Consider the following 27,598-nt stretch of genomic DNA (forward strand, 5'->3'; position numbering starts at 1 on the left):
CTTCTGCTCTATTTCTGACTCTTTGAGAAAAAGAAAGACGCGGCCTGTGCTGGGACACATGTGTCCTGCCTGTGAGGTTGTCTGCAAGCCTGAGGAAGAGGGTACGGGATGCTGTGGTAGCTCCCCAGTCATAGTTCAGTCAGTTCAGTCGCTCAGTCATGTCCGACTCCCTGCGACCCCGTGAACCACAGCACGCCAGGCCTCCCTGTCTATCACCAACTCCCAGAGTCCACCCAAACCCATATCCATCGAGTTGGTGATACCATCCAACCAGCTCATCCTCTGTTGTCCCCTTCTCCTCCTGCCCTCAATCTTTCCCAGCATCAGGGTCTTTTCAAATGAGTCAGCTCTTTGCATCAGGTAGCCAAGTATTGGAGTTACAGCTTCAGCATCATTCCTTCCAATGAACACCCAGGACTGATCTCCTTCAGAATGGACTGGTTGGATCTCCTTGCAGTCCAAGGGACTCTCAAGAGTCTTCTCCAGCACCACAGTTCAAAAGCATCAATTCTTCGGCGCTCAGCTTTCTTCACAGTCCAGCTCTCACATCCACACATGACCACTGGGAAGACCAGTCACAGAAGAGGCGCCCTTCTCATGCATGATGACTGCCTGGGCCTGGAGGAGGTCACTCCCCTGACACAGAGGGGAGCCTTGTGTCCCTTTTCTTCCCTGCCCCTTAATCTGCACCCCTTGAGTCTGCCCTGCATTATCACCTCCCTGTCCAGGCCCAGTGCCAGGGCCTCTGCCGTCAAAAGGCATCTTCTGGGCACCCCAAACAGGGCAGCCTCGAGGCTTAACGTAACTGACCCCTGGGACCGCTTCGCCCACAGCAGAGGAAGCAACTGGGCTTTGGTCACAAGGTCTGGGTTCTGCTGGCACCTGCCTGCAAGTCACGCTGACTCACCTTTGACGATTTGTTTCCTTTCCATGTGTTTCGGCTTCTTCATTTGAAAAAAGAGAAGTGGGTTTGAGTCTTCTTAGAGTCGCCTTCAGCCTGGCCTGGAATCCCTGCTTTAAAGGCGCCACTCGTTAGGAGGGGCAGCTGAGGAGAGGACGGGCTTCTCCCCGCCCTGGAGAGGAAAGGGCTTTGGGTGAAGCCCAGGAACAGCTGCTGACTCCTCTGACTTCACAGGCCTCCTTTTCTGTTCAGTCGCTCAGTCGTGTCCAACGCTTTGTGACCCCGTGGACTGCAGCACACCAGGCTTCCCTGTCCGTTTTGTTTCACTGACGTATAGTTGATTTTATTATAGCTGATATCGTGTTAGTCTCAGGTGTACAGCAAAGTGATTCAGTTATATATATTTTTTCAGATTCTTTTCCATTATAGGTTATTATAAGATATTGAAAATTGCACCCTCTGTTTTAGAGTAAATCCTATTTTATATATTGTAGTATCTGTTAATCCTATACCCCTAAATTATCCCTGCCCCCCTTCTTTTTCCCTTTAGTAGCCATAAATTTGCTTTCTATGTCTGAGTTGGTATCTGTTTTGTATATGGGTTCATTTGTATTATTTTTTAGATTCCACATATGTGATATCATTATAATATTTGTCTTTCTCTGTCTTACTTCACTTAGTATGATAGTCTCTAGGCCCACCCATGTTGCTGCGAATGGCAATATTTCCGTTTTTTTATGACTGAGTAATATTCCATTGTATATGCGTACCGTATCTTCTTGATCCATTCCTCTGTGGATGGACACTGTCGTTGCTTCCACGTCTTGCCTGTTGTAAGTAGTGCACAGCCCTCGTCCTCATACTTACTGTCTGGATTCTGGCTTCTCAGGATCCTGGCTGTGTGAGCCACCTCGTTGGTGCAGTTACAATGATAGACACCTTTACTGTTATCGTGATGAAGAATATCATAGCCTGGGCGTGATGGTGCCTGTAGCGGCGATGACAGAGCGATGGAGGAGCCGCAGATGGGCCCGAGGGCGGGGGCTCTAGCATCAAGAACTTTCACTCAGTAGCAAAGTTGTATTCTGATGCTAACTCCTCTTCCTGCCTCCTCTTCTTTCCTTTTGCAATAAGGGGGGCCAATAAGCAGAGAGGCTTGTGCTCCCAGATATCCTGAAAGAGGCAACAGAACAGGTTGTGGGGAGGAGAGATCCTCACTGAGCTGAGCTGGAAATGCATGATTGTCGTCTCGTCCCTGCTTTGCCCCTGGTGCCCTCAGCATCTGATCGGGAAGGTATTAGATGCCTTCTCTAGCTGTCACCAACACCTGCTTCCTGAGGCCTCATCGGGGAGATGGTGTCACCAGGCCCTCCAAATGAAATATTTAGTGACTCTTGCTTCCCAAAGAGGCAAGTGTGGCCTCCCCTTGGCATCAGTGCGCTGAGTGCTTTGCGGGTAGAGCTGGCATCCCAGGGCGGCGCGTCCTCATCTGAGACCTGGGATGGAGGAGAGGGAAGCTGGTAGGAGAACGGCCACTCAGCAGGTGTGGCTCTCAAGAACGCATGTGGCACAGCGACTTCACAAACTAGACAGAGAGAGGAAGAGGGACCGGAAGGAGGCATCATGGAGAAAATCCCCGAGGGTGACACTTGGGGTGAGGAGGAAATGCTAGATCTACAAAACCATATGCATGTGTTCACTGGCTTCTACCAAATTAAGGGTGGAAAATTTATTCTCAGACCGTGGGATGGACGAAGATGAAAAGCTGGGAATGTTGACAAATAGATTACTACTGATAAAGGCTAAGGTATCTCGAAGGTTTCCAATGGGCCAAGCATTGTTCTAAGCGCTTTATGTGTATTAAATGACTTCACCGTCATAACCCTATGAGGTAGATGCTAGTGCCAATCTCGTTACGTCTAGTGAGACAGCATCAGAGAACAGCTATGTACCTTGACCAAGTTTACACAGCTGTCGCCTCTGTTTGAATCCAAGCACCTAAATCCAGAGCATATGAGTCTCTCCATCACACTACATGGCATCTCATCAGAGGCACAGAGGTGGGTACCCTTCTCCCTTACCCTGAACTCAGACAGGACCAACCAGACCAGACCTTGCCAACCAGACCCTTCTTTGGAAGAGCTGCCTGGTAACGTCAGCCTTGGCATTGAAAGACTAGGGCTCTCGATTCACTCTTGAAGCCAGTTTGTCCTTGCGAATTCCAAGGTGGGATGCAAGCGTCCCTCCACCCCTGCACTGCAGGGGACCCTGTCTCCTCTTGACCCTGAGGCCCCAGTGCCTGCGTCTCCCACATGGACCACCCTTGAGCCCCATGGAAGGAATCTGTGTGGCTGGTCCCCGGGAGCAGTCTGTCCCAGAGTAGATGCTGATTGAGAGGGAAGGGGAAAACAGTACAATTACTGGTCTGTTGAAACCTCTAGATTTAACCAGCCCTGCCAGGCAGGACAGAAGGACCTCAGCTGTTACTGCAATCATTGACTCTAGAAGCTGAAAGAAGCAAGTCTCAAGATACCATTTTGTCTGAAGGAAGAAATCTTACCAATTGGTTATGACATCCTTTGTTTTAATAGCATTCTTTAAGATCAAATAACATCCTTTACTGGTCAAGAAATAGGCTCGGGTTGACTCTGGAGCAGCCTAAAGCCACACAACTCATGGCGACACAGGCAAGATTTGAACGCAGGTCTCTCTGAGTTCCCCACTCTGCCCCCTGCCCCAGGGCTCCATGCCTTCTGGACACCAGGCCAGTTTTCCCACTCACACTTCAACTCTTCGGATCCTGTACCTCTACCAGGCTCCTTGCAGGCTGCAGAGGGCTGTGCTGGGACTTGTGCAGTAGTGTACTGGAGACGATCACCTTCAATCTATTCCCTTTTCTCTGATGCACGCCTTCATCGGGCCAGGGAGGGCTGGGGCTCAACGGGCTGCCCACAGTGTTCATTCCCATGGAAAGGAAGAATATGAGCAAAAAGAGAAGTCAGGAGGTCTGGTAGGATTCCTAAAGCGCAGTCTCTTGGGGAGGCTTCAATGATAATAATAACTAGTATGAGTTGAGCATTCACTGAGTGCCAGCTCCCATGCTAAGAGGCTTCCCCGCATTATCTCATTTACTCAGATGACAACCCGAGGGGTCGGTACCGTCATTATCCCATCCTACCAGAAAGGAGGATGAGACTGGACTTGCCCAAGGTCCCAAATTTCTTCCCAGATTCTGCCTGACAACAGAAGCCACTCACTCTTCAAACTGTGCCTCTGGAGGATGCCTGGCAGGGCGGTGAGACAGTTCATCTTAACCTCACTTGGTGTCCTCTGGCGTCACCTCTGCTCCTGGGACCGTCCCCGCCCCCCCCCCTGGGCTAAGCATGTCTGTGCATGTATGTTGTGGGGCAGGCAGGGGTCTCTGCCCGTGTACTCAATGCCAGAGTGTCTCAGAGAGCCCTGCCCAAAAGGCCAAACCCCAAGTACATCATGATGGCAACTATAATCCTAACGGCGGGAGGCGGAGGGGGACACACTGCCCTCCACCTGTAGGCAATAGAGCTCTCCTGCCCAGAGAAGGGGCGCACACAGCCCTGCCTCCTGCAGCTCCCTACCCAGATGGAGAATATGAGGATTCTGTTATTTCCTTTCCGCAGCTCCTCTTGAGGAATTCATGTCCGGCTACCGGCCCCAGGACATAGCTAAAAATAACCTCTGATTTTCAAACCGAAAGCTCCGTCCATCGGGGAGGCTTTGCGGGTGAGCGCATGGGGCCGGAAGGGCTGTGTCAGAGCTCCTGAGGTCAGCCCAGGCCTCATACCGCTGCGCCTTCCTCTTTCCAAGGAAGCCTGGGGCCTGATGAATCACCCCAGAATAGCACCCCAGTGCAGCCTCCTTGGAGGCTGGCGGCCAGGTGGGGCCCGCCTCTGGCACCAGGGGGGCTGTCAGGTGTGGGAGGCACAGCTGCGGAGGACAGGGGGAGTTTTGAAAGACACGGAGCAGAGAGCACGTGGATCCCGCAGGGGGCATCTATTCGATCCCCAGTTCCAGCCCCGTGTAGGCAGGTCGGGGATAAATAAAGGGACCCAGGACCCTGATGCTGGGAAAGATTGAAAGTGGGAGGAGAAGGGGACAACAGAGGATGGGATGGTTGGATGGCATCACCAACTCAATGGACGTGAGTTTGAGTAAACTCAGGGAGTTGGTGATGGACAGGGAGGCCTGGCGCGATGCAGTCCATGGGGTCACAAAGAGACGGACATGACTGAGCCACTGACATGAACTGAACTGGACTCTCCTAGGCCGCCTTGGAGCACGTGCTCCATCCTGGGCGTGAGCCTTTTCACTCCTGCTGCCTCATTGCCCAGACTTCTGTCTGGACTTGTCTGAGAAGGTTGCCGGCCAGTCTGTCCAGCCGGGAGAAAAGATTTCTCTGCTACAGCCACCACTGTCCCTGCCTCCCCCATAAAAGTCAGGAGCAGGCAGAGCAATGGGAAGGCTCCACCGTCTACCCTCTGCCCACCACTCTCTGAAGGTGTGCGGGAGCCCCACCTTGCCCCTGTGGGCAAGCTTCCCTGGAATACTAGGAAAAGCTGTAGAACCTGGGGCTTGGGAGGGCAGGGAGGGAGCAGGGAAGTCAGGGCAGGGGACTGACCGGCAGGGGCGGGCAGCCTGAGGTTGACCATGTGGAGCCTTAAACCATCATGGGGCTCCAGCAGTGGCTACCATGAGACTGACCTTCAACTCACCTCCCTTTGCTCCTATCCATGTCTCCCAAACCCAGAACTCTCGCCTGGGTGGGTGAGGCTGGACTCAGCCAGCCAGTCCCCATGAGTAAGGTGGCCGGCTCCCCGCTGGACTCAGCCTGCAAAGGAGGCAACAGGGTCCATGCTTTCCGGGGAAGCAGTGGCTGACGTCCTCCTGACCCAAAGAGGAGGGGTGGGTGGTTGTCTGCCCTTTCCCCGGGGACTCTTCAGGTCCTGAATAGCACCCGTCGGGGCCCCGGGCCTAGCTCACTCTCCGAACAAGTTTTCCCTGCTAACACTGCAGGATTCTCTCTAGAGAGGACCAGGCTGAAGGGCGGTGAGAGGCAATGGTAGATGACCAGCTCCCCTCCTTCCTTCCCTGTGGGGAACGGAGCATGAAAGAGGAAACCAGCAGTGCGAGGGGGTGGACGGCTGAAATAAGAAGGAATTTTATTTGTGACACCAGATTCGGACAGGAGAGCCTGGGAGAGGGCCTCCCTAACCACTGGTGTTTCACAGGCTGGAGCGTTTTCCACTGGACTGGGAGCAAGCAGGAGGAACCTGGCAACTGAGTGGGAAGACTGGCCTTAGTCCTCACACTGGGATCCACTGGCTGCGGGGACTCAGTCTGTTAATCTCTCTGAGAGGTAAAAACGATCTCTGAAGAGGACAGAAATAGAGATGCTTTGTAAAGTTTAAAAAAAAAAAAAAAAAAGCATTTTACAGTGTCAAAGCTGGAGACCAAAATAGATAATAGGATTCCCTGAACATCCCGAAGAGGGAGAATGTTTGTTAAAAATAGAAAAACCCAAATACAGAAGGAAGAGGCTCACAGAGCTAGTAGGCGCTGGGACCTGGGTCAAGCAAGATTTGTTTTCTGTCTGACCGTTCTGCCTCTTGTGTTTTGCAGAACCATGTGAGGGCCAGGCCGGGGAGGCGGAGTTCACGAGAGATCGGAGGCCCTGTGTCCTGGCCCTCGGCCGGCTCAGAATGGAACAGAGGAGGCCCGGGCCGCGGGCGGCAGACGGGGACGGCTGGCCTGTGGTCCTGCTCTCGGCTGTCTGCGTGCTGCTGGCGCCCCGGGCGGCCGGCGCGCCCCAGTTCAGCACCTTCCACTCGGAGAACCGCGACTGGACCTTCAACCACCTGACAGTGCACCGCGGGACCGGGGCGGTGTACGTGGGCGCCATCAACCGCGTGTACAAGCTGACGGGCAACCTGACCATCCAGGTGGCTCACAAGACGGGCCCGGAGGAGGACAACAAGTCCTGCTACCCGCCGCTGATCGTGCAGCCCTGCGGCGAGGTGCTTACGCTGACCAACAACGTCAACAAGCTGCTCATCATCGACTACTCGGAGAACCGGCTGCTGGCCTGCGGCAGCCTGTACCAGGGCGTGTGCAAGCTGCTGCGGCTCGACGACCTCTTCATCCTGGTGGAGCCGTCCCACAAGAAGGAGCACTACCTGTCCAGCGTCAACAAGACGGGCACGATGTACGGGGTGATCGTGCGCTCCGAGGGCGAGGACGGCAAGCTCTTCATCGGCACGGCCGTGGACGGCAAGCAGGACTACTTCCCCACGCTGTCCAGCCGCAAGCTGCCACGCGACCCTGAGTCCTCCGCCATGCTCGACTACGAGCTGCACAGCGACTTCGTCTCTTCGCTCATCAAGATCCCCTCCGACACCCTGGCCCTGGTGGCCCACTTCGACATCTTCTACATCTACGGCTTCGCCAGCGGGGGCTTCGTCTACTTCCTGACGGTCCAGCCCGAGACGCCCGAAGGCGTGGCCATCAACTCGGCCGGGGACCTCTTCTACACCTCGCGCATCGTGCGGCTCTGCAAGGACGACCCCAAGTTCCACTCCTACGTGTCCCTGCCCTTTGGCTGCACACGGGCCGGGGTGGAATACCGCCTCCTGCAGGCCGCCTACCTCGCCAAGCCTGGGGACGCGCTGGCGCGGGCCTTCAACATCAGCAGCCAGGACGACGTGCTCTTCGCCATCTTCTCCAAAGGGCAGAAGCAGTACCACCAGCCGCCGGATGACTCCGCCCTCTGCGCCTTCCCCATCCGCGCCATCAACCTGCAGATCAAGGAGCGCCTGCAGTCGTGCTACCAGGGCGAGGGCAACCTGGAGCTCAACTGGCTGCTGGGGAAGGACGTGCAGTGCACCAAGGCGGTAAGGAGGGCGCCCCGGCACACACCCCGCTCAGTACACGCCTGCCCCCAGACCCCTGCGGGAGGAAATGGCAACCCGCTCCAGTATTCTTGCCAGGAAAACCCCATGGACAGAGGAGCCTGGCGGGGCTACCGTCCATGGGGTCGCAAAGAGTCAGACATGACTGCTACTGGACAACCCAGACCATCGCAGCCTGCAGTGAGAGAGGTGGCAGGTTCATGCACTTGAGCTACGTTTGTCGATCCTGCGGAATCATTCCGCATATATCTCATCCAGTGTCTCTACCCCACCAGCCACTGTTGTAAGCGTTGCCGGCTTCAGCCGTGAACCCTACCACATCACGACCTGCCCTCATGGAGTTTTTGTGTGTGTCCACGACTTTTGCTCAGTCGTGTCCAACTCTTTGCGAACCCATGGACTGCAGCCCGCCAGGCTCCTCTGTCCATGGGGATTCTCCAGGCAAGAATACTGGAGTGGGTTGCCATGCCCTCCTCCAGGGGATCTTCCCAATCCAGGGATCGAACCTGGGTCTCCCGTGCTGCAGGCAGACTCTTTCACGTCTTAGCCACCAAGGAAAGCCCCTTCACTCACTTCGTTAGTGAGGCAAGACATAGAAATACATAAAACGGGTAGTCTCTCCAGTGATGACTGTTGCTGTGGAGAGAAAATAAAGCAGGGAATGGGGAGAGGCAGGACCCAAGAGGATTGGTTCATTGAGAAAGCAGCATCTGAGCAAAGAATGAGGAAGAGCCAGCTGTGTGGGTATCTGGGGAGAGCGTTGGAGAGAGTGGGCAGGAACAGCAGTACAGAGAATGCCGGGCATGCCCGGAGCGTGTGAGGAAGAGCGAGGAGACCAGTGCAGCTGGACCACAGCATGTGGCAGAAATTGTGGCTGGAGAGGAGGCCGGTCAGGGGTAGCAGGGACCACGTCCTGCCCTCGCAGGGCCCTGCCGGCCACGGTGAGGGGTAAAGGAGGCAGGCTGGTATGTAGGCTGGAGGAGGGTGAAGCGCAACTGATAGGTTGAAAACTAGGGAAGAAGAACCAGGCATCCCAGCAGAGGGAAAGAAGGAGAGGAAGGGGAGTTCAGAGTCCAGACCTGAGGGTGGCAGAGACAAGGAAGTTGGTGGCGAGCCCTGTCCTGTGAGAGGATCAGAATGCCGCCATCTCGGTGGTCACCGTGATCCATCAGGCTGTCCATCCATCCGTCACGTCATCCATCTACCCACCCCTCCGTTCTTCCCTTCATCCCTCCTTCCGTCCATCCATTCAGCAAGAGGGTATCGAAGATCTCTCGAGTGCCCAGTACCGTACTGGGCACTGGGAATGCAGACATAAAAAAGACACGGTCGTGACTCTCCAAAAAAATAGCCAGCCGCATCATGTAATGCCGAAGAGTTTGGGATTCACAGTTTAGATTCCATCTGTGCTACTTCCTGGCTTCAGAAGTGGCTTAGTGTGTCTACATCATCATCTGTGAAGTGGGACTCATAATGCCTGCTTCACAGGATGATCAGATGTGGCAAGATTAACACCATGCCTGGCGTGTTAGGTTGGCCATTATTAGTTAACTGTTACACAGTGTGACAAATTCTAAGATGGATTTCTGTGCAAAGTCCTGTGGACACGAGATCTGCAGCCTGGGGAGCAATGTGACACCAAGTGACCCATATGGCTGCCTTTTGAACCCCGTAAAGAGGGAGGGTCTGCTACTGGGACCAAAAGCCACTTCTTAAAGCAAGAAAAAAAAATCACACGTAGACTATGCTTCTGTTCCTACTGTCGGTTTCTTGGTAAATAGAACAGTAGTTAAGGCCACAGGCTTGGAATTCCAACAGATTTGTATTTAAAAGTCATTCCTACCACTTGTGTGACCTTGGGCAAGTTACGCACCTGATCTGAGTTGTATTTTTATTTTAACAATAGAAATACCAAGTCTCTTTTTATGGTTTTTATGAGGATTAAAAGTATGTATTAGTGCAATACTTGGCACATAGCATCTAATACAGAGAAGGCGATGGCACCCCACTCCAGTACTCTTGCCTGGAAAATCCCATGGATGGAGGAGCCTGGTGGGCTGCAGTCCATGGGGTCGTTAAGAGTTGGACATGACTGAGTGACTTCACTTTTACTTTTCACTTTCCTGCATCGGAGGAGGAAATGGCAACCCACTCCAGTGTTCTTGCCTGGAGAATCCCAGGGACGGGGGAGCCTGGTGGGCTGCCGTCTATGGAGTCACACAGAGTCGGACACGACTGAAGTGACTTAGCAGCAGCAGCAGCATCTAATAAATGACAGCTATATATTAATTAAAGAACCAATCATTTCTTGTTATTTTTCCTTCGTACAATGAGGAGGTTGAGCTAAATAGTTTCCAAAGTTCTTTACAGCCCTGAAATTCTATAACCTATGGCCCCAATGAATTGAGAAAGTAGCACTGAGATATATACATTGCCATGTGTAAAATAGACAGCCAGTGAGAAGGTGCTGTATAACCCAGGGAGCTCCGCCCAGTGCTCCGTGATGACTTGGATGTGGGGAGAGATGCTCCTGAGGGCGGGTATATATGTATACTTGCATCTGATTCACATTGTTGTACAGCAGACAACAACCCAGTATTGAAAGCAATTATCCTCCAATTAAAAATAAATTTAAAAGATAATAAAACAAAAATACAGATTGACAACCAAAAAAAAGAAGAAGAAGAAATGGCCTTCAGTCAGCACAGCAGGCTGCCCACCACAGGTTTGTTAAATGAATAAATAAAATTCCCTCAAGCACTTAAAAAAACAGAGAAGAGGAGAGGAAACAAAAGGGTTAACGCCTTGCAGAGTCTGTCCTGGTTCCCACTGCCCAGAGGGGGCCTTGTCAGGAGGAAACTGCTGATTCCTGCCTGCTTCTGAGCCAGAGGAAGGAGGAAGAGCCCACACCCTCACGGGACTCCCCTGTCTGCAGAGACAAGCCTGGGCTAGTAAGCAAAGGGCTGCAAAGGCGGGGGACAGCAAGTGGGCTATAGGGCTCGGAGAGAAGAGCCCCGCACTCACCACGCCCACCCAGAGCATCAGACTCTGCTGAGGCCACCTGGATAGCAGGGGTGGGGTGGGGGGCTACAGGAAGGGCCCCTTACCGTCCTTATAGTCCCAGACCTGGGCACCCAGAGGCATTTCGGTGGCCTCAGAGGGGCTTAAGGATGAGTGAGAGAAGCAGAGGTCCCAGGGCTTAATTTTAACATGCTCTCTGGACTCACAGGAAACTCTAAGATAAAAGATTTTGAGCTCTGTTCCCAGAAAAGAAATAAGGAAGGGAACCCTCACTCACTTAATAGCAGCTCTGTCCTAAAGGCTGTGCTGGCCAGCTTAAGGGTTATCTCACTTGATCCTTAGTATGACCCTATAAAGCAAGGGTGTTTGACAGATGGAAGAATAAAGATCCCCAAAACTCAATTGCTAACATCAATACAACCATAATGGCACAGCAGGGGGTTGGATGCGGTTTAGCCCATAGGACTTCTGAATCCAAGCTCTTTGCCTTTAGCCATGATGTTCCTAAGGAAAGCCATGCTTCAGGCTCTCCCTTTCTGGACAAAAGTAAACGGGCAGCAGGTGTCTGAGAATATCTGACAACTTAGAGAAGAGAGAAAGAAATGCTGGCCAATCCTGGCAGCTTAGGCTCAGAACAAGCCATTTCCCTCCCAGTCTGGGGATTCTAGACTCAGGAGGGATATAGAGAAATTCAAAATCACAGACAAGTGTTCAGCTTCTGTCATCATTTCTCGGAAGCTGGCTTGAGTTATGCCTGAGCCCAGACTCTGCAGCCTTTCGGGTCCCTGGAGAGAGTGAGAAAGAAAGCAAGGCCGTGGAATCAAGAACTTTCAGAGCCGAAAGGCAGCTTGACGATTGCCTGATCCAGTCCTTTTCATTTACAGTTGAGAACATTTAGACTCAAAGAGGGTGTGTGACGGATCTAGATCACCTGTCTGGCTAGGGGTGGAGGCAGGGCTACAATCTAGATTTTCTGATTCTTTATCAGGGCACTTGTGCCTACAGCGTAGGGATGAGAAAGAGAAGTAGAAAAGGTAAAAAGTGGTAGCTGAGTCCTCTGACCTGCCTTTCTAGGGAGCTTGAAATTTCCATCATTGGCTCCAGGGATGTGCTGGTGAGTCTTAAACGCATGGTTCTATGCAGGCAGTGAATGTGGTAGGGAAGAGATGGGGCTGGGGGATCTTGATCAGAAGCATCTGCCAATGTCCTTGGTGTAAATACCCCCACTGTGAATGATTTCAAGCCACTAATAGGAAGCCACTAAATGCAGAGATAGATGTATGGGCATCCCTCCTGAGCTGGCTGGAGCAGGTCATTGCTCCACTCCCTTTCTGAGAAACTTATCTCTTCTGTTGTGCAGAGTTGCATAAAATCCAGAGTTCAAGGTAATCCTTAACCTAAGACTTAAGTTTCCTTTCCTAAAGAATAAACACATGCATACACATGCAGCCACACACAAGCGGAGTGCCATGACGCACTTGTTGGAGCGGCAGATCGCTACGGAAGGATGCAAACACTGTCCCCTTTGGATCTGAACAGGGAATGGAAGGGAAGTCCCTGTTTTACCAAAAGGGAAAAAAAAAAACATGCTGATACACAGTTCTTCCTAGGAAATAAGTCTGTCAGGGAGTAATAAGTCAGCCTGCTCTTCCCTGGTGTGGCTGAGAGGAGGAGCGTGATGGGAACACGTCTCTCCACCATGCCTTCCATGCTTCCTGTGACCATCATTTCCTTCCTCCCCGGGATGCCCAGAAGGAACAGCTGCAACAAGGCTCAGTGCTCTTTCAGGCCCAGAGTTGGCAACTTTTGCCCAAAGGGTCCCCTGTTGTATAATCAGCCAGGCCATTTCAGAGGACCTGTCATGGCCAGCCCCAGGCCAAACAGTGTGCAGAGAATGCAAGCTCCTCAGCAGGACCTGGTCTTGGGATGCATGCAGTCTGTTTTCGTCTTCTTCGTTTTTTTTTTTTTTTTTTAGCTGAGTGAGACCTTGGAAATAATTTAAAAGCTCCTAAAGAGGATGTTACTAGTTAAGGTTCACAGAGCCACACAGAGATAGAGCAGAGGGTAGAAATCTTTCTCTCCAGCTATTTTTCCACTTGTTCAAGGCCATCTCCTTTCGAAGTGCCCCAGTCTCTCCTGATAGATACTCTTTATACAAGCACACCCTGCAAAAGGCTGCTAATGGGAAGGTCTTCATCCTCAGAATCTACCCAAACTCCACTGAAGCCCTCTAACAGACGATGGTGAAAATTGCTGTGTGCCTGTGCTTACTCGCTCAGTCGTGTCTGACTCTTGTGACCCCATGGACTGTAGCCCACCAGGCTTCTCTGTCCATGGGATTCTCCAGGCAAGAATACTGGAGTGAGTTGCATGTCTTCCTCCAGGGCATCTGCCCGAGCCAGGCAGAACCCGTGTCTCCTGCATTGCATGTAGGTGGATTCTTTACCCACTGAACCATAAGGGAAGCCTGAAAATCACTGTCCAACGTAACCAATCTTTGCAGGCATCATTTCCTTTCCTCCCCAGTGATTCTCTCATGCAGATGGGCAGGTAGTGTGACACATGAAGAAACTGAGACTCATGTAGATGAAGTAACTTTTCCAAAGTATAAGGCACTGTTCAATATTACGATAACCATTTTCAGTCTATCCCCAGTATGGGATGTGGAATGGCTGAAAATTCCTTATGCCCAGAGGCAGGACTTTACAGTCCAGGAAACAAATAAGGAGCCCCGTCCAGGCTGGTAAGAATCTTGTGAGGTTGCCTCTAGACTGAATCCTCACTGTCTAAACAGAAAGAACCCCACCAATGGCAGGGGCCACAGGGAGTTTCAATGACAAGGACATAAGTTCCAGCAATCAGTTTTGCAGATTGCCGCTGGTGATCTCTGGGTGGCAGCGGGTGCAGGAGGAAGAAAACTGCTGGGTCCTCTCTCTGGATTCGCTGGAGCCAGCGTAGGTTCACGGGGCGGGTGTGTGGGTCTGCGCGGGCAGCACATGTTAGTCCCCACGCCTGCACTTCTCCGAGGCCCAGTGTCCCGGACTGGTAGCCGCAGTGGCTGGGCTGGTGTGGGGTGACTCGGCCCTGCCTCCGCTGACACTCACCCCAGGTCCCTCCCCTTCTCTCCAGCCGGTGCCCATCGATGACAACTTCTGTGGACTGGACATCAACCAGCCACTCGGAGGCTCGGTCCCAGTGGAGGGCCTGACCCTGTACGCCACCAGCCGGGACCGCATGACCTCAGTGGCCTCCTACGTTTACAACGGCTACAGCGTGGTGTTCGTGGGGACAAAAAGCGGCAAGCTGAAAAAGGTAAGGGTCTGAGCCTGGATGTCCCGATGCTGTAACTAGAGGCAACTTGGTTTTCTTGGGGGTGGGGTTAGTTAAAATGGGGACAGCACTAGGGGGTAATCCGTGGTTTATCTTCCAGCTAGTTCCTCTAGCTGTTGGGCAATGAGTGTCTTGGGAATATACACATATTTCAATATTGTTGAAACACCAAGGAATTAGGAAGGTGTGTCTGTCTAAAGGAGAAAAAACAAATGTTATCTTCAAATCAAGTAGAACTGATTTTTTGATTATGTGTACTATGAATGGCTCACATCACAAATCCCTCCCCACAGCTTCTAGAGTTGAGCAGAAGTCTTTGTTGAGTCCCAGGAAGCTGCTTGAAGCAGACGTTGGGTCCCGGTTCTCAGTAAATGTGGTGCAGCTCTGGGATGGTGTACGTGCCTGGCTTAGAGGCCATTCCCGTCTCCTTTTCCTGCAGTCGCAGACCCTTCCCCACCCCTCCTTCCTTCCCCACCCCCAGGACCCAGGAGCAAGTAGACATCTTATCCCGTGTGTGTGTGTGTGTGTGTGCGCACGCGCGTGCGTGCATGCCTGCCCTGGGCACTTCTGCCTGCAGGAGGGCATGGGCCCTCTGGGGCTGGCAGCGCGGGAAGCCTCCTGCGAGGCAGGCTGAGGCTGGCAGCTTGTACCTGCTTGTCTAGCGCTCCGGGCATGGAGATGACGGAGCGCAGTCTGGTTCATTACGTGGGATTACAGCCGCTGCATTCTTTCCGGTCCCTGCTAATCCCTTTTTCCCAAGCTCACCCCTCCCTCCTGCACCCTTTCCCCGTGCCCCCACCTGTGGATCAAGGCACCGGCCAGACCTCTCTGCATCTCACCTTTGATGTTGGCTTCAACCCTCCTAGCTCTTCCCTCCTAATCCATTTAGAGCCTCTGGAGAGGTGTTGTTTGGGAAGGAGAGTGGCAGGGAAGGAGCCTGAGGAGGAAGTACCGTGTTCTGCTTGTTCTGAGTTGCTGGCCAAGGAGGTGAGAAAAACCGGTCTGGGTTGATGTGGAGGTGCTGAACCCAGCAGACCTCTTCTTCTTGTGGTACCAGAGCCCCTTAAGCCTTTCCTCACTCCAGGGAGAGCTTCCTGCCTCTTCCAGCCCTGCACCCTCTCCTTGGCCTGGGACTGTGGGCCCTGGCTTGGTTTCAGGCCCAGGAGACTGAGGATACGTGTGGTCCCTGTGTTTGCTTTTCCAAGAGTGGAGAGGGAAGGGGTTGGCCTTCTGAGATTCCACTAGGATTTAAAAGTGGTATAGTCTGGGAAAGAATCTGCAAAGGAATGTATATATTTAAAACTGAATCAGTTTGGTGTGGCTCAGATGGTAAAGAAATTTGCCTGTAGTGGGGGACACCCAGGTTCGATCCCTGAGTTGGAACGATCCCCTGGAGAAAGAAATGGCAACCCATTCCAGTATTCTTGCTTGGAGAATTCCGTGGACAGAAAGCCTGGCAGGGGACAGTTCATGGGATCGAAAAGAGTCGGACACAACTGAGCAACGAACACACACACACATACCTGAACCTAACACAACATTATAAACCAACTGTACTTTGACTTTTAAAAAGTAGTGTAGGATCAGAAAGACCCCCTGGAGGAGGAAAGGGCACCAGACTCTAGTACTTGCCTGGAGAATTCCATGGACAGAGGAGCCGGGTGAGCCACAGTCCATATGGAGTTGCAAAGAGTCAGACACGACTGAACGACTGAGCACAGCATATATTCTATCCACAGGGTTCAACTTGGACACTCCGAGGCTGGCTACCTTTCTGCAGGGTTATCTATACAGTCGAGTAGATTTTGCCCAGGGACTTTGGGCCAAAGGGCCTATGGGAGTTGAAGTCTAGCCCGAACTCTCCTTGTCAAGCCAGGCGCCCTCGGGTATAAACATACCCCCAGAGGGGTCCTCTTACTCTTTCATCTGCCCATAGAGACCACCTCCTTCTCAGCTGCACAAGGACTTTCTAAGGCCAGCAGTGGCCACAACCAGGCTGGTGCTCAGCATCTTTTCCTGTCCTTCTGGAACCTTCAGTCTTCTTCTGGATCATTCCTGTGACCCTGTCTCTGTTCTCTTAAAAGTTCTATTAAAGGCGGGAGTCATGCTTCATTCATATTTATTTCCTTCTTCCTGCCTCATCCTTTCATCAAATGTTCCCTCCTGGGATGGGCCCCAAAACGATCTTGAAAAATAGAACCCTTTTCTGAGAATTCTTAGAGACCGTGTAGCCCAACACTAGTGTTATTTGACAGGAAAACTGAGGTCCAGAGAGGAAAAATGACTCATCTGAGCTTAGAGACGAGGACAAATTGCCTCTTGCCCTGACACCCAACTTGGCACCCTTTTTACATAAAGAGGCAGCCACGGAGCCTGAGGGTGGAGGCTGAGAAGTCTTCAGGTTCAGGCTTGCTACAGGGTTCAGCCAGGGGCTAGCACCTTCACTCTGCTGGACTCTGGCTCCGAGTTAGGGAATTACTGTTTTCTGAATGGATGGATGAGGGCTGAGTGAAGGCAGAACCCCCCAGCTAGGTCCAAAGGACCCTGTGCACACCTTCCATGGCCTCTGTGCGTCTTGTGCACACAGACAGGGCGCTGTTCGGGGCGCCTTTCCAAGCCAGGCTCTCCAGGTGGCCGAGTCCTCCTAGCCCTGTAGGAACCCCAGCAGACAGGCCACTAAGGAGGCAAGTTGCAGGGTTCGAGGACGAGGCTGGGGGTGTGGCCACCCACAGCTTGTTCCGACCTGCAGGCCGGCTCCTTCTCCTCTCTCTTGGCTTTGCTGTTCTCTGCCTGTTTCTATGAGCTCATAATACCCCTCTTTCTCCTCCAGCGACTCACCCTTCCTTTCCACCCACACGCCTTGGAAGCACCTGATACCAGTGCCAGGCTCCCACGAGCCTCCCGTTTACCCAGAGAAATGGCCCATAAGGAATTTGTGGAATGTCCCCAGGAAACCCTACCACGGTCCAGGCCCCAAAGCTCTTTCAACACAGGAAGGAAAATAAAGAAAAAAATATATATATAGCCAAGAGTTTGGCGACGGGAGGGAAGCTGGGTGCGTCAGAACCACTCATTTCTTCCCTGCCTGGCCAGGCGTCTGTCAGACCGTGTGGACTGCGTCCATGGCAGCCCATGGGAACAGGATGTCCCGAGTGGGGACGGCTAGAGGAAGCAGAGACTCGCTAGACGTGGCAGGACCGTGAAGGGCTGCTCTGTGCTGTGTCACGTTCATGCTCACACCCAGCCCTCTGCTAGACACGTGGAGAGCAGTGCAGACAGGCCACTGCCTGCTGAGTCGCGAACACGCGGAGGGAACAAACAGAATGAGGGCGAGACCTCAGAACCAAGAGGGGTCATACTTGCAGAGCCTAAGGTCCAGTGCAGTAGAGGCCATAAGAGGACAGGCCAGAATCCCCTACAGAGATGGAACAGTTCCAGAGATATCAGCTGCAACCGGGTGATTAACCTGGAGGGCTTCCTGGAAGAGGAAGCTTACCAGGATTTGCTCCAAGACTGAATTAAACAAAGCGATGAGTTGAGGGTGGGAGAAAGGGACCCTGTAGACCTCGGCTGCCACATTGAGAAGATACGAAGCATGTGTCAGGAAGGTCTAGAATGCCTGGCGGGGCTTGGAGGACTCGGTGAGGTGGAAGCCAAGAGGCAGAATGTCTTGAGGCTTCAGGCGTTAAGAGGATCAAGTGAAAAGGACCTTGGGATTTTCACTGACCTTGTGAGCCAACTGTCTGATCCGGCAGAGTTAATTAGCCTTCACCACACGAACAAAAGAGCGAATTCCAAGTCATGAGAAATGGGGACTCCACTTTACACTGGAGATAACATTGTAAGAGGGCTAAGTCAACTAAAAAGCATTAGCTCAGCAAGGGCTGGAAGGATATGGGAGTCTTGCTCTCCGGAGAATATGTTTAAAAGGATGCTAGCACAAGGGAAGAAGAGTAAAGGAGGAGACCTAACAGCTTTCTTCACACAGTGTGATTTACTGAGCACTTATTAAGTGTTGTTCATAGAGCTTTTATCTCCTAACTCATCTAATCTTTGTATCACTCCCTGGGGTAAGTGCTGTGATGCCCTCCATTTTACTGATGAGGAAACGGAGGCCCAGAAAGGTAAAGAAATATGTCCGAGGCTGCACGGCAAAGGACGTGGCAGAGCTGGGGTTCGAACCTGGATCGCCTGGTTTCCCAAGCTTCGGGCTTCTCCGCTAAGCTGTGCCACATGAATTAGACCGACTCGTGTGGCCCCAAAGGGCACCCGAGGGCCACCAGGTGGGGCTTCCGGTGAAATAGCTTTCCACTTAGTATAAGGAAGGAGCTTCTGGTAGCCAAACCGTCCCATCATAGAAAGGGTTGACTCAGAAGGAAATGATCTCCCAGTCTCAGTGGAAACATTGGGGCAGAGCCTGGGTGGCCCCCGATCAGGGAGGCTGTGGAGGGCGCCTGCCCCACGCACGTGACTTTCCATTCATGCCACCGCTCCTGCTCTGCCTCCTTCGGTAGGAGTGGGGGTTAAGGGGGGCCAGAGGAGGCGTCCAGAGCCGGGAGGCCGAGGCCCCCGGGGTGTGTGGGCTCTGAAGTCCCCGCTGGGCCTGTGCTGACCCTTGGGGTGTAGCAGAAGGGCCCCTCGGGGTCAGCAGGGAGACACTTGGCCCAGAGAGAGGGCGAGACAGGGCGCAGACGATGGTGAAAGTGGGCTGGCCTGGGGCGCGGGGCCCCCCGGACCTGGGTGCGACCGACTCCCGACAACCCTCCGGGCCGCGGGCGGGCCGTGGGGGCCCCCGGAGCAGACAGGGGAGAGTGTGGCCACAGGGACCACGAGCTCGTTGCCTACCATATCCCAGGTTGGCGCGTGCAGTCCGAGAGGCAGGCCGCGGGCTGTAGGAGGGAAGGGGCTGAGCCGAGATGGCAAGAGACACCAGGAGCAGGAGGTGAGACTCATAGGGCTTGGGGCAAAGACCTCTTGGTTCCTCTCCTTCATTCGCAGCTGCTAAAACCACTGCCTCAAGGCCTGTCTTCCCTTTTTTCGGCCTCCTCTGGCCCCCCAGCCCCAGGGCCTCCCAAGAGCAGGGGCCTGCTTCTCCTTCTTGTCCCTGCACCGCGACACCCCTCCTGATGTTGGAGGCCCGTCCTCACCTAGCCCGTAAGGCCCTCCTCAGATACTCCACCGCTTTGCTCCAACAAACACGGGAGCAGCTGCTAACACGTCCCCGCCTCTTGAGAGTCACCATCCTAGAGATCAGGGACCCTCTTTTCCATAGATGTCACCCATCCCTGCGGTCAGATCCCTTGCCTCTCACCCCTCGGGGGCTCATGAAATTTGTCTCAGATGTACTGGGTATACCTCCTCCAGGCCAGACATGCATTTGTACACAGTGATATAGAGCCAGACACCAAGAGTGACTCCTGTTCACGTGGCTGGTTTGCAGAGGAAGGAAGTTGGGATGTGGTGGGCAGGTCTGGGCGGAAGGGGAGGCGGGTGAGGAGTCTAAGAAGCAAGAGAACGGCCAGGACAGGAAGAGAGTTTGTTTGCTGGTGAACAGCGCTTGGAAGAGAGTGGAGCGGAGGTCCCAGAAATGTGGACGGAGCTGAGAGAAGGGAGCTGGGTTGCCGCAGTCGCTTGCGTATCCCCAGGAGAGCATGGCCAGCCATCTGCTTCGCCTGCATCACGGGCAGGCTTGCCTCCAGCAGGGAGGCAGGTACAAAGGCCCAGGTGACGGCCCTCCCCAGCACCATGCCCCCCGCCAGCCCTCTGTTTATTGGACGAACTCCCGGACATTTTGGCAAATCCACAGAGACTCAGCCTTTTCAAGGTCTGGGGAGGGTCGTGGCCTCTTCTAGCCCCACCTTCTTTCCCGATGGCTAAGGCAGCCACCAGAATGCCTGTGAAATTCTTGAGGAAAATTCTTTCTGCCTTCCCCCATGGGACCTAGCAGTGCAAGGCCTCCAGTCCGCAGCCCACAGGAAACCCGTCTGACGTCCCTTCCCATTCCTATTCTTCTCTTTGTAAGCTCACAGACGATTTACTGAGCCAAGTCAGGAAAACTGCAAGCTTCTTGCAGGAGTAGCTTACGAGCTGGAAAGGCTCCATCAGGAGCACAGAAGGATTAAGTCTCCCGGGCCCTGGGGCTGATGGCTCAGTTACTTGATAACACTGATTATTTGTAAGATATCTTTCCGAAGTTCTTTGCATCCTCCACAAATACTCCAGCTAAGGGTGGTGACTGCTCCCTGCATCTCCGCTCCATCTTCCAAACGTGGAAAACGGAGCCCCCGGGATGTTCAATATCTTGCCCAAGGTTACACGGCCCCGCCGTTGGCAACACAGAAAGCTTGGCATTTAGGCTTCCTCCCACACAGACGTTCCTAACCTATGACTTGGCTCCCTTGTGGGGTGGGGTTGTCTTGTGGACGGAAAGCCAAGTTGGATGCAAAGCTGAGAAACATGCCCCTCTCCGTGAGCCAACGCCACCGAACAATAGCCACTCATTCCTCACTCCTCGGAGTGGAAATGATTCACTCGGTCTCTCGGTGTGAACCCTGAATCAAGTAAACAGCCAGGGTCGCGGCTCTTGTCGCAGGAGGCTCAGCGGCTGTCCCGGGACCTGGGACCACTGGGCCGATGCTCTGGCTCCCCGAGACATCTCAGCAGCAGCTCCAGGGGCTGGGGGGAGTGGGAAGCAGACACCCTCTCCTCCTGCCCTAGGGCCCGCGCGGAGGAGGTTGGGGTGGTGGTTGGAGCTCACCATCACATCCCTAGTAATGAGGTTGGCTCCCTGCCCAGGCTCCTGCCGCCAAACTCGCTGTTTGTTTTGTTGTTTTATCGGCCTCTTGGGTCCCGAGAACCGGTCTTCTGAAAGCTGGGAAAGGCAGCATTTCGTTGGCACAGGGAAGGGGGCACATTTACAGAATCCCCCTAAACCCTTGCCCCCGGCCAAAACATCTCCCGTACTTGACCACGACAAGCGGGGAGAGGGGTGTGGGTTTCTACCTGGAGCCCCCGCTGAGCTCAGGGAAGAGGCCCTGATCTCCCAGAGCCATTCTGAAAGGGAGAAGGGAAAGGTTCATTTACTGTTTGCAGCTTTTGTGTGCCTCCTCGTGTGCTTCAGTCCCGGGCAGGCCCTGCGTGAGGCGCCAGGCCGCGTGCTCAGCTGGCTGCTTACCACACCTGAGAGGAACCCTTTGGAGTCCAGGCTGTGTCTCAGAGCAGGTGAAGCACAAGGGTCATGATTCAAGCTCTCGGAACCCAAGTGGCCCAAATAGGTTCTGGAGAATTTTCAGAGGCCACGGTGCTAATGTTTGCAGAGCATCTTTAGGAACATACAAACCGCATCGACACACATCCTTTTGGACCATTGAGCCTCGCCTGCTTGTGAATACAGAGCATGGCAAAGAGCTCAAAGTTGGACAAGACCTCCAAAGACTTGGACCATTGAGCCTTGCCTGCTTGTGGATACAGAGCATGGCAAAGAGCTCAAAGTTGGACAAGACCTCCAAAGACCACCTGGTCCTGTCCTCCTGCCCTCAGATAGGAGCTTGTTTGCATAACAAAGAGCATCTGAGCTTCCAGAGTGCAGTCCTGACTCCAACTGTTAACTGCTTGACCTCTGAGCTTTAGTTTCCTCATGTGTAAAATGAAGACAGTCATAATACCTGCCTCGTGAGACTGTAATGAGAATTAAATGAAATCATTCACTTTTGAACAAAAATGTACTGAATGCCTACTATGCACCATTTGCAGGGTATACAGTACTGAAAAGTCAACACTGCCTGCCCTAGTGAAGATTATACCTTAATGTGGGAAGACAGATGAGAAAATAATAGGAAAGCACAATATACAGTATATTTAGAAGATAACAAGTGATAACGAAAAAATAAAGCATAATAAAATAATTTATGAAAAGCGGGTGCTGAGTTTATGTGCATTTAAGTACGACTACTATTGTTACTTAACTTGTGAGCCTCACGTTTTTTAATTTTTTTTCCTGTGGAGTGGGTAGTAGTAATAAACACTTTGCGTGGTTGCTGGAAGGACACAGTGAAATCTTGTATGAAAAGTGCTTGCTCTGGTGCTTGGCAACAAAAGTCTTCTGTTATTATTACCAGCATCTTGGAGGCTGCCCCCCGAAGCCCACTTCTCCTCTGACTCCCTGGGGCAGTGGAGCTGTCAGATCAGCCTCCCTTTTAGCGACATGTTTGCAAGGTCAGATGGAGGAAGCGAATCCTGCTTCCCGCCCCCAGCCCTAACCATGGGAAAGAAAATACTTAGAAGACTAGACCAGCCGGGCCAAACTAATCTAACCCTGCTGGACACTGCCACCCAGCTGCCTTAGTCACCAGGGAGAGCTTTCCAAGTCCCGTATCATCCAACTGTAGGTACTGACCCCTCCTCAAGGCGGGGCTGGGGGAAGTGCTGGTTCCATTCTTACAGCTTGGTAGTATTAACTAAAGTGGAACCATTCGCTGTGCCTCGCTTGCTCCCAAGCCCACCTTAATATCCTAGGGTTGCACAGCTCTGCCTTGGATGAACTGTGTGATCTTGAGCAGATCTCAGTTTCCTAAACTGACCCACTGATGCTACTTTGTAAGATTGCTATGCACGTCAGACACGGGGGCTGTAAAGTACTTACTATAGGGCCTGGTGCATAGTAGATGCTCAATAAACGGCAGCCGTTGTTGCTATTACCACTGTTACTGCAAGCGTGACCCTCACTAGTGTTATTGCTACCACGTTTGTGCCATTACCATGCTTTACTCCCAACGACCCAGATTCTCTTGGTTTCTATTAGCTCATGAATGCTTATTTTAATGGCACCCCACTCCAGTACTCTTGCCTGGAAAATCCCGTGGACGGAGGAGCTTGATAGGCTGCAGACCATGGGGTTGCTAAGAGTCGGAAACGACTGAGCAACTTCACTTTCACTTTTCACTTTCATGCATGGGAGAAGGAAATGGCAACCCACTCCAGTGTTCTTGCCTGGAGAATCCCAGAGACGGCGGAGCCTGGTGGGCTTCCGTCTTTGGGGTCACACAGTCAGACATGACTGAAGTGACTTAGCAGCAGCAGGGTGCTTCCCAGTGGGGCAGTGGTAAAGAATCCACAGGAGACTCGGGTTCGATCCCTGTGTCGGGAAGATCCCCTGGAGAAGGAAATGGCAACCCGCTCCAGTATTCCTGCCTGGAGAATCCCATGGACGGAGGAGCCTGGCAGGCTACAGTCCATGGGGTCTCTAGAGTCGGGCACGACTGAGCCTGCGTGACAAGGAAAAATGCTCTGTTGCAGATGGTAGTACTGAGGTTCACAGGTATCGTGGATTGCTCAGGGCCACAGGGTAAACCAAGGGAAGACTGGAATGAGAGCTGTCACAGATATTTCAGGGGGACATGGTGCAGCACGCATCTGGTCACCTGTATGGTCCCTGCAACGATGAAGCTGAAAGCTTGCAGCTACTTGAGCTTCCTTTCCTTCCTGTTATCGTGTATCCTTCCATCCAGAGAAACCAGAGATGTATGGAGATGCAGGGTGGTGAAGGTCACCCTGAGGTTCTGTCCTTTGAATTTCTTGCTGGGATTCTGTCCTTTCCTGGCTTCAGCCTCCAAAAAGGTTTCCAGGCTCGTAGGAGCTGGTGCCTCCGGGATTGTCCTGGTATCTCATCACGCTCCAGTACCTCATTGGATTTCAAAGGCTATTGCGACCAGCTGGGTGGATATGCCCCGTCCCAACCTGGAAGGGGTAGTGGCATCCACTTGCTTTAGTAACACATCAGGAGTTCTTGCCCTTGTCTGTTCAGAGTGGATAAAAGTGCAGCCAAGGAAAGAGGAGAAAGCCGTGGAGTCCAGACCTTGCAAAGGGGTCAGGCCCTCTATCACACGAAGTCAGGAAGCTTCCCCTGGTCTTATAACTGGAAAGGATCTCAGAAACTAGTCCAGCCAACAGACTCTGGGCAGGTGAGATGTTCATTGTTCTCATTTGTGAATAAGATGGCTGAGGCCTAGGAAGGTTAAGTGATCAGCACAGGGTCACCCAGGTTCTTAGTAACAAAGGCAAGACTAAAATCTAGGTTTTTAGATTTCAATTCGGGGACCCTTCTTTCTGTATCGTTTGGAAGAACATTCCCTCTGCACGAAACCTCAGGCTCACCTCAGCCTCTCCGTGGGCTCTAAGCAACCCAAGCAGAACCCAAACTTAGTCCAGGGATTGTTCTAGCTGAGTCTAGCTGAGCTTCCTGTCCCAGTCCTGGCCATGCAGCCTTCCTCTGGGGTGGCCAGCATCCCTGAGCCCTCACCATATGTGACTTGAAGTGCTTCCTAGAGCCTATCCAGCTCAGAGGCCTGCTCACCCACAAAATGCTTCCCTTGGACTAAGAAGTTCTGACAAGTCAGAAGAACACTGAATTGGGGACCTCAGTCAGGTCTTATAGGTGAGTCCTTTTTCTAGGCACACTGCTTTATTTTTTATTTTTGGCGAGGAGTGGGCCCATTATAAGTTAAGCACTCACTATCCCCTGGAGGAGGGGATGATAACCCACTCCAGTATTCTTGCCTGAAAAATCCCATGGACAGAGGACTGTGGTGGGCTACAGTCCATGCGGTCACAAAGAGTCAGACACAATTGAGCGAGCATACACACACACACACACACACACACACACACACACACACACGCTAAGCCCTGCACTAAGGGGCTTTTTAGATAAGCCTCGCCGTACCCTTGTAAGGTAAGGATTAATAGTATGTCCATTTTCCATATGAGCAAAGGGAGGCTCAGCAGGGTTAGGTAGCTAGCCAGAGCCCCATTGCTACTAAGTGGAAAGCTGGGATTGGAATCTGAACCTGTCTGTCTCCAGACCTGGGCTTAGTGAACCACTAACGCTGAGCCCTGGGCTGCCCTCCTCTAAGGCTCGGCTGGCTCTTCTGTGACCCACCACCTGCCCAAGGGAGCTGCAAGGAGCTGCAAGAGAGGAGAGTCGGGGGGACCGAGTTTGCCCTCTTTCCAGCCAAGGTGCCCGGGAAGCCGGGGCCATGGCAGCTGTCCCCCCAGCACAGGCTGCCTGGTGCCACTCCCCGCAGGCCTCCTCCTCCCCTCCCCACCCACCGCAGCCCAGATTGCAGAGGATGGCGTGGCCGCCTTTGCACTGCACACAGTCCCAAGCTGACCCCCCCTTTACCCAGGCATCATTGTTTGCCGTGAGCTTTCTGAAGGGGACACAAAGCACTGTTACTGACGAGGCCAAGAGCAGCTGTGTCAAGCGTGGGGTATCACACTGCTGTCAAGCCCATCACCCGGGCATCCCTTGGAGCCTCCCGGCTCTCCTTCAAAGACGCTGTCTGGGGTCTTTTGTGTGCCCGTCATACCGTTCGGAGCTGGCCGGGCAAAGGTTTTGGCCGTGGGGAGGAAGACAGTGAGCAATGGAGTCATTTCGATCTGGCGACGTTGGAAGAGACGTTTAATGCAATAGTTAACAGCAAACCACGGCTGGCGGGTGGGGGGTGGGTGGGTCGCAATGCTTGTTCTCTGTTTATGGAGCTTATGCAATCCCATCAATATTGATGCCTGATGCCTTTGATTCTGACACTAATCATTGCTATGAATTAAATTTGCAGCCATATAATTAGGATTGCTATTAATAGGGCCCTGAGCTAAGCTCTACGATGCGGCATGTCTTTTTCTTGATAGAAATGGCATCCTTGGAACTCTGCTAATGGGGCGCACCTGGGATTTGCCAAGAATGACGCGAAAATTGTACATTCTATATTTGTATTGGGCCTTTACTAAAATGCCAGCGAGCAAAGGTGAGGCTGGCTGGAAGGTTCTCCCCTGCCCTGTGGCTGTGGGCAACAATTAGGTATCTCTCTCACACTTCCAAGTCTTTAGGAAAGGATATTCCAGAGCCAACTTGCTTGCTCATGGTCCAGCTAGAGAGAGCAGAGAGTCAGGAAGGTCTTCCTTAAGTTTAACCTAGTTCTAGTTAGCTTAGGCTAAAGGACTAGGTACTCGCGTAATTTTGTTCTCAGACTTTGAGGGGGATATGAACCAACCAAGGGAAGAAGAGTATCTTGGTATGCCCCAAGCTTGGCTGGAAGGGGCTGAGCCAAACTCCTATGGAGAGTCCCAATTGGCCGAATTTCTAGGGTGATGAGTAAGCATGACCCCCCCCACTCATAATTGATTCCAAGGCCTCCCATCCAGAGAGCACCAGTGAACCTCACACCTAAAAGAGCCCCCTGCTAGCCTGCTGGGAAAGGGCGAGCTGTCCAGCGTGATGAGATGCCTTCCTGGGTAAACCTACAGCAGGTTCATTGACTGAGGAGCCCCGTCTTTTATTACCATGAGGTCCCCAGGTCAGCACTCGAGACCCGATGCCCCCATTCAGCCTCTGAGTCATCACGTGTCATGGCGCACGAAAGGGTCCTCTAGTCCTTTTCCAAGAACAGCACATGTGGTGACAGGCCCTGGCCCCTGGGAATAGCAGTGTGCACCAGTCGGCATAAGGGATGCATTAGTCCCTGCCCGTTTGACCTTCAGCCTGAAAATAACTTTTCCTCCCTATCATCATTTATTGATTTTTTTCCTTTCATGTTTTTAAGTCATTGTGAGAAGACAATGGTTTGAGTTCAAGTCCTAACCTTCCCATTTATTAAATCTGTGATCTTAGCTAAGTTACGTAACCTCTTGGAAACTTGGAGTTGCAAGTTTGCATCCTTAAAGCACGGATGGTAATATCTACTTTGTAAGGATCATAATGGTTTTAAAGAAGTGTCTGAATTGCTTATCACAGGGCCTCTGTACCTAATGAGAGTCCCCGCTTCCCTTCCCCTTTCTCACGTACATACTTGGATGCACAGGATGACAGGCGGTAGCTCTTGGTACCCACAGCATTCGGGAGAATGCCACTCTATTTCCCACCTATTCTCAGGGACAGCACATGGAAAATTGGTTCTTCCAAACGAATGGTGAGCTGCAGCATCAATTCCAAATGCCTTTGATCTTTTGCTCACTACTCATGAGAAGGCTGACCAGGGGTTCCTCACCCCACCACAGACACCCAAGTCTCTGCTGTTTCTCTTTATTCTCAAGTAACCCAGAATCCTAGGTGGACTGAACACATCCCTGGGTATTCAGGGGCCCTGAGTTCCAGCACAGCTTCCCAGTGCTTAGCGCCTCGAGGCAGAGAAAGGGGCGAGAGCGCCTTAGCATCACCTGGAATGGAGGCTCTTTTTCATACAGGAGTCTTACTCAGTTCCGCGTTCAACCCACACCTCCAGGGGACATTTACCCATTCTGTGTGCGGGCATATGCAGGGGCCAGTGGCCAGCATTAGCCAGAGAATGTATTGATAGAAAAGCCTGGAAAACAGTGTGCTTGGTTCAGTCTTCAAGTACCCGAATTCGTC

At 52.6% G+C, this 27,598-nt stretch overlaps 1 protein-coding gene across 5 annotated transcripts in view; it reads left to right on the forward strand.

The window, feature by feature from the left end:
• The window catches only part of PLXNA2 (plexin A2), a 233,699-nt gene that overhangs the window by 20,273 nt on the left and 185,828 nt on the right, over positions 1-27,598 (forward strand). For 3 of the 5 annotated variants that reach the window (XM_024976075.2, XM_024976077.2, XM_024976078.2), the window contains exons 2-3: positions 6,557-7,824; positions 13,993-14,175. In XM_024976075.2, the coding sequence (XP_024831843.1) occupies positions 6,637-7,824; positions 13,993-14,175 (1,371 nt within the window). In that variant the 5' untranslated portion in view covers positions 6,557-6,636. Of the gene's footprint in view, positions 1-6,165; positions 6,294-6,556; positions 7,825-13,992; positions 14,176-27,598 lie in introns of those variants that run through there. The other 2 variants (XM_024976076.2, NM_001206657.2) reach the window with 2 other exon arrangements.

This window comes from Bos taurus, chromosome 16 (genome assembly GCF_002263795.3).
Source record: "Bos taurus isolate L1 Dominette 01449 registration number 42190680 breed Hereford chromosome 16, ARS-UCD2.0, whole genome shotgun sequence".
Classification (NCBI taxonomy): domain Eukaryota; kingdom Metazoa; phylum Chordata; class Mammalia; order Artiodactyla; family Bovidae; genus Bos; species Bos taurus.